At 34.8% G+C, this 11,554-nt stretch overlaps 1 protein-coding gene and 1 long non-coding RNA gene across 2 annotated transcripts in view; one reads left to right on the top strand and one right to left on the bottom strand.

The window, feature by feature from the left end:
• Window positions 1–663: 663 nt before the first annotated feature.
• LOC102809217 (uncharacterized) lies at window positions 664–3,919 on the bottom strand. The gene is made up of 3 exons (XR_438288.3): window positions 3,734–3,919; window positions 3,151–3,239; window positions 664–2,445 (listed from the first exon to the last, which is right to left on the bottom strand). It is a non-coding gene; the product is annotated as an uncharacterized LOC102809217 (long non-coding RNA).
• The window catches only part of LOC100368833 (uncharacterized), a 34,171-nt gene continuing 26,536 nt past the window's right edge, over window positions 3,920–11,554 (top strand). Inside the window, exons 1-2 of the mRNA XM_085504273.1 lie at window positions 3,920–4,236; window positions 11,302–11,448. Of these exons, the coding sequence (XP_085360399.1) occupies window positions 4,156–4,236; window positions 11,302–11,448 (228 nt within the window). The 5' untranslated portion in view covers window positions 3,920–4,155. The remainder of the gene's footprint in view (window positions 4,237–11,301; window positions 11,449–11,554) is intronic.

Raw genomic sequence — 11,554 nt, 5'->3', positions numbered from 1 at the left:
TAATCCAAATGTAGCATAGATAAGAGCCATGAACAGAACCACTCTTAAATCATACCTGAGGTCAGTGTGCCCTCTATTGAGACTGATTTTGATAAGACCCTGAGTTTATTGACTGCTGAAGAAAGATCTTCAAGAAGGTGTAGGTGGCTTACGACAACAACTTAAATATTGTGGTTGTTGATTTCTATTGTGTTTAGATTTATTTGTTTTAGAAAATTTGAATTTCATTTTAACAAATTCTAAAAATGTAGTATGATGTTGTTAAAAGCCTCTATATAAATGTGTGATTATTTTTGTCACGTCAATTAATTAGCACAACTAGTTGTGTCACTTAAAACTTTTGTTTTTCAGTGCTGTGTCATATTGGCTTAGAGGGCACACTGTCTGGGATTAAAGACCAAAGTGGGTAAGGGTGGGGTGGGGTGGGTACCTGCCATACAATAAAGAGACCAAAGATACTGATTATAATTTGTTCACTAAAGGAGATCATGCATCCCAAACATAGAATATGGTTTCTTTGACAAAATTCTGGTTCACAATCAGCACTTGCACTAAAATGTACAAAAGAGTGCAAGTGGCATTCATTGTCTTGTGAACTGTCATCTGGTTTAATTTTGTCAATAAAATGCATCAATACAAATATAAGAGACAGTAGCACAAATATTTTATTAATAATTAAAGTACATTTATTTAAAATAAAATTAGATAAATTTTAACACAATAAAACTAAAATCAATCGCAGTAATAAATACTTTTGTCTAAAAATAAATACATAGAAAAATCACTTTAAATTGAAGTAAATAACACCTACATACATTTCAACTGAAGGGCAATTTTTAAAAAACAGAAATTACAATACACAGTATATTTGTATTTCCATGTACCCTGGATTCAAAAATCTCAAAACACAATATTAAATAAACTCTGCACTTTACAAAATGAGTTATTCGATTGCACAACAAATTTCTTTAAAAAACTTGAAATAAATATAGTTCTATAGTATGATGACCATGAATAGCAATGATGACTAATTTAACTGTTAAATATGACTAATAAAAATCACACTCTCTCTCTGGTGTGATTAGATGAGGTACATGTATTATAATGTGGATTACTTATTTTAGCTGGAATTTTATTTTCACTAAACCATAAATAGGAGTTGAATTACCGGTACATGTAAATTATTCATGGATTTCAATTCCACTGATTTTACTCTTAGTGAAAATTTCAAACTGAAATAAAGTATTCTACAGTAACAATCTCCAGGCTTAGATAGATGAACATTGCACCATTTGATGAAACAATTACTAATTTAAAGATTTCTACCGGTATTATGAATATATTGCAGTAATTTGTTATTATTTGACTGATGTATAGCTACCTATATCAACCTATGTGATACATATAGAAACCATTTCTGTGAGAGATGATTTAAGTTTAGGTTCTGCTAAACCTAAAGCTAAATCTGAGACCAAAATCTTTGACATCCATAAAAGGTGCTCCCCAAAGAGTTACAAAAACAAGAGTGTTGGGTTGGGTTGTCTGCATCTATTGAATTTTTCAAGATATCCGGTACTAAAATAGCAGAAATGTCAAGTAGACAGACAGACAATACAACATGGGTTGGTCTGCTGTGGTTGAACTGCATAAGCATTCACTGTTCTACCGGTAAATGACTTATAGCCAAAAAAATGAAGTGGTAACATGCATTTCCTTTATTTTTTTTAAATTGATGTATAAATTATTTTACAAATATTTTGTAAAATATGATGTGACACTCCTCACCTTTCAAACTGACATGATCAATGTCCAGAAACAAATTTATTTTTGTTTTGTTGGCCTGATATGTATTATTAAAAACATCCCATACTATTAGGTGAAATTAATAACATACACAAATGTATTAAAATGTAAATGAATTCTGGGAGAATAAAATAATCATTGAATCCCAATAGAATTTCAAAATTTCTACTCCCATAATAAATATTTATTAGGCAAATAATCTAATATGTAAAAAGCACTGAAGCTGATATAGCTAGCGTACAATTATGAAGATTAATAATATTGAAGGTTAATACAATGTTGGCTAGCCTTCAAAAAATACATGTCTATTATATCTTGGGATACTTGGCCAGTTTCGATCATCAATCCTGTGATCTGAACTCAGATTACAGTAATTATCAAGACGGAAGCTCCATGATAGTGTTTTTGGTACAAGGAAGATAAATTTTCATTACATATACTAATTCTGCTGTTATTCTCATTGCAAAGACTCTGGCTTGTATTCAATGGGATACACAATAACAGTAGTTAAGACCAACATTTTGCCTACAGTAGCAAATAACTGCACATTCCTACGACTGTGAAGACTTTTTTCAATCATTATGGATGCTGCATACAATCACAAGCTTCCAGTTCTTTCAACGGTTCATTCAAATTCATTGCCTTGAACAGAAAGCAAAAAAAAAATCATTTCTCAAATCAAAATCTCACATTTTTTTGTATGAAAACAATTTTTTTAATTGTTGAGCAAGACATATACTCGTAGTCCCTGGAAAATTACGGCATTTTATTAAAAAATTATAACAAAGGCAAAATGCTGCCTCAAAATTGTTGTGAGAAAAATGATGGTGCTACAGAGTTACAGAATTACAATGAAGTCAACAAACTCATGTTTATATTATAAATATACTTGAATATTTATAAACCCAACTGTTTCCACTTCAAACCAATCTCATTCAACATCAATCGACACAAGCATTTCAAGAAGCGCTGATGCAACATACAGAAATTAGAATTGCCCAAGTCACTGCGCAAGTGCCTACACTGCATTTGAATTTATAAATATTTCAGGTTTATAAATATCTGTTATAAAAATACACCAAAGTACATTCATTAAATGATAACAAAAATTGCATGTCAAAATTGAATTTAGGATCTTAAAAACCAATAAGCAACTTGAAGTCGTAATAGATGACCTTTTTTCCAAGATGAGTCACTATCCTAAATATAGACGGTGAGTAATACGTATCCATTACACTTGAAAGGAAGCAATCAAGACAGAATGAGTGTGAAATACTGGATATGGATGTAGGATAATTGTAATTAGAGAAATTCTCCTAAAATTCATTGACTTAAAAACAAACTTACCCTTCCACTCAACCTATTGGCTGTATTCATCATGTCGTCTAGCCTTCCTTTCATCTGATCATGCAATTCACATTCTATGCATGGGTGTTCTGGGAGAGAGGAAGAAAGTGAAACGAAAAAAATTAAATTTCGGTATTGCGGTGTTTGAGGAGTAATAGCATCCTTGACAAAAAAAAACAAACACAAATTTATTAAAATTTGTTGCAGTCATTCAACATGTAGTGACAGCTCGGTTCGGTCAATAAGCTCTGAAAGTGGTTCAATCGATTGTCGTCACTTGCAATCACCAGTCGGTCTGGTCGATTGAATTAAATTGTCTGATTGAACATTGCGGATACTCGGGTCTATTACACGGTACCGACTGACTGAATATAAAACGTCGTCTGCAACTAGATATTCGTGAAGTAACGACCAAGAAAACTGCCTAATAAGGTATTTGACAATGAATACAGTGCCACAAAAAAATAGACACCGCTCATATCGTTCCAGTCTTGGGACATGATAAGAAAACACTATATACAGTATAATAAACAGTAAAACACAGATCGAATCAGTGTCGCTTTCAACCGCAACTGGTTTTTACCTGCTGTCCTGAGAATGGTTTCTTCGGATTGGCAGTGGTACATACATATTGAGAATGCAACAAGAAACGCGACAACTCGAGACATGACTGAAATGTGCTTTTGATGAACTGAACAGAATGAACTCGGTCAGGGAGATACACACAGTCAATATGACGTACGCGAGTTATTTTATCTGCTCTCCAGAAATTCAATACAGGAAGTGCGAACGTAAATACGGAAGTGAATCCGCCATCAGCGGCGAGTATATCTGGGACACAATACGCATGCTCAGTGACTACACCTGTTTGATTTGCCTGGACTGCTCCGTTATTTTGTTTATATTATTTCTACTACTATGAAGCCTATTTGGAGGTGATTTTGGAAAATATTTCATGTTATGAACTGATTTTGTCAAGGAAAACAAAGCGTACGACATTCCAGGATGGATATGCCTCACCATATTTTGTCATCTATGGTGCAAACACGTTCTGTGGAGAGAGTGTTGGCACCCATTGCTGCACAGGTACGACAATAACAAAGCACGATTTTCCGTTACTTTCCCAGGAATTTAATCAGAAACAAGCCTGAAGATAATTATTACTCATGTCTCAACATTCTTGTATGTTATGAGTTACAAAAAGTTTAGTTTATGAAAAATTCAAACACACTGACTAGAGGTAGGGGGTGACCACCGAACTCGGCCAGAATTCTACTCGGCCAGTGACCGATCACGGCCAGTGACCGTACTCGGCCAGCATATGTGTTAATGGGTTTGTCAAAGGGTGTCGATTGTTAAAAAATAAAATATGGCCACAAGGATTATCGGTTTCAGTGACGCAGTGCTTTATGGTTAAAAACGTTGGAGTTCGTGTAACCGTGGTGTAACCCTCATGGTTAATTAACACATCTTGCAAGGTGTGATTCTTGTATTAGACGCTTGTTATTGTTTCCGTGTCACAAGCGGCAGCAACGAGCACTGCGTTATTTATGTAAAAATAAATACTGCACGGACGGCAAGGGTTTAATCAAGAATGGTGAGAGGCATGTAGTTCTCTTCAGTGGAAATGAAATACAACAGTTTTGAAACTATGCCATGTTATTGTATATACAAACCAGAAGGCTGTTGGCGATCCACTCCACTCAAGCAAGCAACATGTTGCCATGACGATCCGGCCCTGGTTTGGACGATCCAAAACAGATTGGGTATAAATTATATTCGATATGCGTTCATATCTGAACAAACTGTTTCTTTGCACGTTGTGCTTCTGGTTGTTGAGCAATACATTTCAGGGTCCGCATTTTTGTGGTTTGTTAGGATGTGTTTTCGTGGGGGGGAGATTGCGTGAATAAATTGAGAACTGAAGTCGGAATGTAACAATGTAGCAAGATGTCCCACTCTGTCGCCAAGTTAAATGCCCGACTTCTTGTACTTTATACGCTAAGTTGCAAACAATGACCTGTCAATTGGCGGCAGATCATTGTTTAAAGAAAAACAATTCACGGCTTAAAGGTGTTAACAACATGAATAGAAGTGAGTACGTAATTGATGATGCCGCCTGTACTAAACTTCGACATGTCGCTTTCGAGGCATAGTTTGCAATAGAAAAGGTTACAACAAATAAATAAAATAAAACGAACTAAAATTGTCACTGGGGTTGGTGTCTTTTTTCAAAATATTTCTTTCCGGGTACCTCGCCACAGGGAGTGTTAGACCACTGTTGTTTAGCAAGGCTATGAATTGTGTCTTTGGTGACAAATTTTGGTTTTTGCCATTTCAAATAGAACATTTCTTTCGGGGGTGTTTCTTTGTGTCTCAATTTTCAAGTTATGGTCACTGAGGTAGAATTTAGTTAGATTTTCGCGCATCTCAATATTTTGCAGGGTAACAAGGTAGGTTTCTAAAGCAAAATTGTTTTTTAATTCACATTATGTTTCTTAACTTATTTTTTAAATGTGGCGCAATCGTTATTCGAAATAACAGTTTTCACTGTTTTCATATTTCCATGTATATTATCAATTTGTGTCATGTTTTTTTTTTCAACTTTATGGTCACAAAAACAATGGAGTTTGCGTGATCGGTGCGTAAAATACTTCATGGCTACAAGCGTGGGCATACTAACTTGTAATCGACAGACATGGATGAATAAACACCTCGTGCGAGGCGCGAGTTGACTGGTGGCATACGACAGGGGAGCTCTTCTTTAACAAGTCGGTAAAAGGTGTGACCACGTGTAGTTATCAACAGTATTTCCATTGTGATTTTTATGCCAAATATGTCCATTCTTTTATTGAAACACACAACTTATTACTGCTGGTTTATATTTTATGGGTTGCGTCGATCTCTCAAGATACGCACAGACACAAGCACTCATGATATTGCCAGGTTGTCCCGTGACTTTCAACAACTAAAATAGAATTTCCCCTATGTACAACAACTTGTACCTTACAAGAACGATGTATTTGCATTTATTTTCCAATAACTCGTATTTTACAAGAACGGTGTATTTGCATTTATTTACCAATTGCAGTGTTCAAATTGGTCTGTACTTTTCCTAAATAAAACTATTTTTTTGAAAGTAACAAGTCGTGTAAAGGTGTTTTCATTCTTAGCAGAATTTGGCAAAGAAATTATGCTTATGGCTATCAGCCGCTAGAGGGTTCCATGGCTGTGAACGTTCCAATAAAACCGGGACGCTTTGCCAAAATGTTTTTGTTATTCCTTGGAGGTATCTTATTAAATCCATGGGTTTTTTTCCAGCGATTAACCGTTATAATGTTCTTATTATTTTTATTTTCATTCATATATACTGCTCCCCCAGCTACGGACAATATATATGTGTGAGTGTAATCACATTGGGCGAGAAAAATGGTATAGATGATGTAACAATCTGGTAATAACCGCGTTGTGTTTTTAAATATATATGCAATGTATACATAGCTTGGTTCCGCGCATGAAGCATTGTAGCCTTTTCCTGTTTGCCAAGCACAGTGACAAGTTAAAAATAAAGAACTTTTGGTGAGTAAATCTTGCATAAATCTTGTTTACCCACTACAAAGCCATCCGTGAATCGATCTAAACATGGAACTATAGTTCCATGATCTAAAACACTACTGCCTTAGTTCATTTAAACACACCGTGGGTTAGCGCCGATTGTGAATCACACTTGTAGCCTTGTCAACTGGTTTATTATCACGGTGAGTCACGCATGTGAATCATACTCAAGCATAGTCCATTATTATATATACTAGTAGTTTATTTTACCGTAACATAAAGTTTATCTATAACAGAAGTGATTTATTAAATGCAACTCGTAAATCTTCACAATATTTTGTAATGGATCTGAAAAATAAAATGCATTAAGGATCACACAATAAAATGTTGCGCCATACAAAACTGCTACAAATTGAAACATTAGTTTTAGTGTTTTTACATAGCAGAGCTTTTTCTTTGAAAACTTGCTCACTGAAATCGACAACAGTCGGGGAAACAGGAGCGTTTCTTTTTTTGTGTGTTGTGTTGTTACACAGCGTAGCCAGACGGTCGCCGATGTGATGTCTGTGATTCCGATGTAATGTCTGTGCTTTTCTTTGAAAAGAAAATTTGCGTCACTGAAATCGACAGTGTTCAGCCAATGTTGAAATCAACAACTTGAACACGTCGGAGAACCAGTAGCGTTTGTGTGTGTATGTAAACTTGCGTTGTTGAAATCGACAATAAAACAGTCACGGGAATTAGTCAAAAACAGTCAGTGAAACGGATGCGTCACTGGGTATGTTGTGTAGCATATAACATCTGGAAATAAAATGCCGCCACGGCAACAGACGTGAAAGAAGGTGACAATTGTTGACCAATGACCAGTTAACACCTCGACATTCACAACTGGCCGAGTTGTGCATTTTTTTCTTGGCCGAGTTGAAATCTGGCCGAGTTCGGTTGTATTCGAGGTAGGGTGAGTCAGTCAAGACCAGCTGTGGTTCATCCTGCTTCAAGTCGGAATCGGGGTTGGGGTATTAACTCACATGTGTACACTCTACGTCGTTATAAGAAAGGTCGGTGGCTAGATATATGGCGATAATTTAAATATGATTTATCCATACATTAATTTAAATATGGTTATGCACCCATCTATCTTTTCAACCAAAGGGACGGGGATGCTGGATAGCTGTGAAATTAACTACTAAAATTAAGCTTACACAGTCAGGGGATTTTGAGTGCTAAATTGTCTTCACATATATAGGGGGATTTTACAGTACCCACTGATAATTTGACAGTACAGTGTCACCTTCTTGAGTATTGATTACACCACCTTTCTTTCTCCTAACTAATATAATAGAATAAATACATTGTCAAATTGTATTTACCGGCATTTGATCTATCATGGAGGTAGTACTTGGTAGACATTCCCATAATGTGATTACGTGAATAATTAGCATTTAGGTCAGCTCCGAAGCAGTCAGAGATCCTTGTAAAATAAAGATATTCTATCCCAATAACAAGTTTTCATGGTCATACCAGGGTCATAGCACCATATTTCACACACACACACAACATATTTAAAAGTCAGTTTATCATGAATAGACCGGAAATAAAATTGCTTAAAAATTATGTGTTTTTTTTAACATCAAACATCAGTGCACATGTAATCAACTGAGATTATCTGAAAGACAATCTGTTACAAAGCCCTGGGACATTTAAACAGCAGGACATGTTTTTATTCATTTTCAAATTGAAACAATTTTACTACAGAAACGGATCAGTTCATTATCTGCTCACACTGGAAAACAACTAACAAATATTTAGCGTCCAGTGGCAGGCTTTGATAATAACCTATAATGTCATATGAACTGCATTAATACCGCTGCCACTTTTCTCTTGCACAAAGCAAGTTGCGATCACATTTTTTTTTCAGCTCTGAAATGAAAAATAAACAATGATGATAAAGCTTAAAACAAAAGATATAAATCTGGATTAAAACTCGTCCTCTCTACTTCCCTACTACCTTCTATGTTCTACTACATACTTGTGTGTATGGGCGAAGGTGATCAACTACTATATACCATTTGAACACCAGTGCGGGGCGTTAGCGAGCAAATTTTCTAGTCCGTTTGCAGTGTTGATTTCAGACAAGCATACAGTACTTTGACTGTGGCACCAATGAGGTTATGTAAAATGAAAATATCCCTGGGTGTTACTGTGTTACCAATCCTGACTTTAAAACTTGCACTGTATGTATGGAGAAAACAGTTTATAGATATTTGTGAAATTGTGATAGAAAAACATTAAGACAGTGAACACGTACAAAACTGTTTTTATTGTATAACAAAAACACATACAAATATGGCATACTGGTTGTTGAAAACAATTTTCGAAAGGCTGTAGTGGTTTACACCTCAAAATAATGGTATGTTCCATGACATGTCCATATTTGCTGGTGGGAAAAACTCACATAGTGTAGTGGTGTTCCAATTTTAAAAAGCAGTAGGTATATGTAGTAACCTCATAATATCTGAACCATTACAGGGTAGTTGAGCATCAACTTTTTCTAGTTGCTAAATATGACAATAAATTCATTTTCTGAGTTTCTATATACATGCATTATTATGACTGTGAAAATATACTGGCTAATAATATTACATATGCAATTGGGGATTGATAATGAACAGGTGAATAGTGCCCTGGGCCTCTGTGATGACTGCCCTCTTTTGGTCAAAGTTAAATTCACTTTGTTTTTAAAATATTACAACTTCTTAAATACTGAAATAAATTGAAAAGCAAATCTTTTCATTTCCAAATCATGATTCTTGCTACCAATTCACCACAGGGTAAAGTTATTAATAAGTGAATAAACAATAATAAATAATAAACAATAATAAATTTGGCTGAATGCATTACTGTATAAGTTAACTCATACTGTATAAGGTAGGTTTGAATGTCATAATTTGATTACCAGTTTTGCTAAAAATAAATTTGATCTTCAAACTATGTAAATGCTCCTGTTAGTTGGTTCCCGGCATCCCTTGCAAATGGCAAGTAGGGTGCAGGTTACTAGTAATCACTATTTTTTTTCCACTGGGCTGTGATTCCGGCCCTGGACTCAAACGACTGAGTGACATAATTTTCGTAAGTTTCGTTCTACGCAAATGTGTTCCTAATATTGCCATGTCCATTCATTCCGCCTGCTTATACTTCATACTTTAGGGAGTTCTAACATTTCTCGCTATTTTTGTGTGAAGTGATAACAAAAAAAAAAAACAGTTTTATATTCATGTAATTTTGAAAGCTGAAGGAAATTGTTGACGTCAGGTAACCAAGGCAAAGAATGCCGTAAATATTACTAGTTACTGGCTTGGTGCGACATGACACTTGAGGCGGTGACCAACTAAAAGCTCCTAGGTAAAGAAAGTGTTATTGCATACAGTAATTCATCCTCTAAAACTGACAACTCCTGCAGAAATTAACGTATTAATATAGATAACTATGTAAGATCTGTACATACATATTGATGGCTTTTAAAATTTATGTGATTATTAATGACGAAAGTTCAGAGGTTAAATATTTGAAGGTCAGCTTAAAATAATTACGAGGTCACAGATATGGCAGTAGCGTGTGTGGTTCAAATTTAGAAAACATAGAAGTTGATGTGGTCATTATGTCTATACTATATATAGAAATGGAATGCAAATTACGACAGGGTATGATGTTAATTGTTATAAATACGACAGTTAATTATTAACAGTGTGCAACTGTCAGTATTTACTAGTACACCTCATTTATGGGTTATGTAACTTTTACCAGCGCAGTGTTATTTCAAAATTTGTTTTTCAATGCAGTCTGTGGTGAGTACACTATGAACTTCATCACTTGAAATGTTACCTAATTTGGAGGAATTTACGAGGACTTATGCAAAAACCATCATACCTAATTGTCTTAAGAACCCAAGTGAAAACTTCACTTCTACAATATTACATGATTTTTTCTGAATCGCAAACAAATATTCATAGAGTTTACTTGTTGTATTTATTCACAAACCATACTTGCATGCTACATGTACGTTAAATTTGTAGTGTAATTGCAACGTGGGATTAAAATACAATACAATCCTCTGTTGCATTGTACCATTTTAATAGAAGTCGCAGCTTTTAATACAGATTTTACAGTACATGTCCAGCTCCAAACTGATGTACTGGAGGAACATGCAGAAATGCATCTCAGTGTAAAAACTCGAAGTGAATCACTATAGATGCATCGGTTTTTCAAATATTTCATTTATTCATTGTTGTTTGACAGTTCATCAGTGTAGCAGGGCAGGTGTAACGCAATTTATCAAAAATATATATGTGACATGCTTTGTACTCACTTTATTAACTTTTTAATATATGTTAGTTTATTAAAGTGGAATTAATCAGTGATTAAATGATTAAGTCATTGTTTTATGATTCAATGCAAACATATTTGTAATAAAGGGAGCCATATGCATGTATACAGTGCCAGGGTCAGTTAGCAATATAGGTCAGTTGCATGTATATTGCAATACAATATATTAGTTCTGAAGATTTATTAATTGATTATTTTGTTATTAATTATTAGGTCTCTCAATTAATTATTTTGAATGAGACGAGTGAAAGAGAAGGTGAACCTCTGCCACATCTTGTATCTAATGCTGAATCTGTAATGAGAGCAACGGATGACTTAGTACAAGTCAGTCAAAGACTAGTCAGAGAGACTATTGATGAAGTAAGTTGAATGTGTTGTACATGATATGTTGTATTTCTGGGATTGAAGATCTGTGTTTCTGTCTGTAAAGCAAAATGCAGGTATGAAACAGACAGATAGCTATATT

Source organism: Saccoglossus kowalevskii, chromosome 10, assembly GCF_978046115.1.
Source record: "Saccoglossus kowalevskii chromosome 10, keSacKowa6.1, whole genome shotgun sequence".
Lineage (NCBI taxonomy): Eukaryota > Metazoa > Hemichordata > Enteropneusta > Harrimaniidae > Saccoglossus > Saccoglossus kowalevskii.
This window is presented reverse-complemented; position numbering and strand designations above follow the sequence as displayed.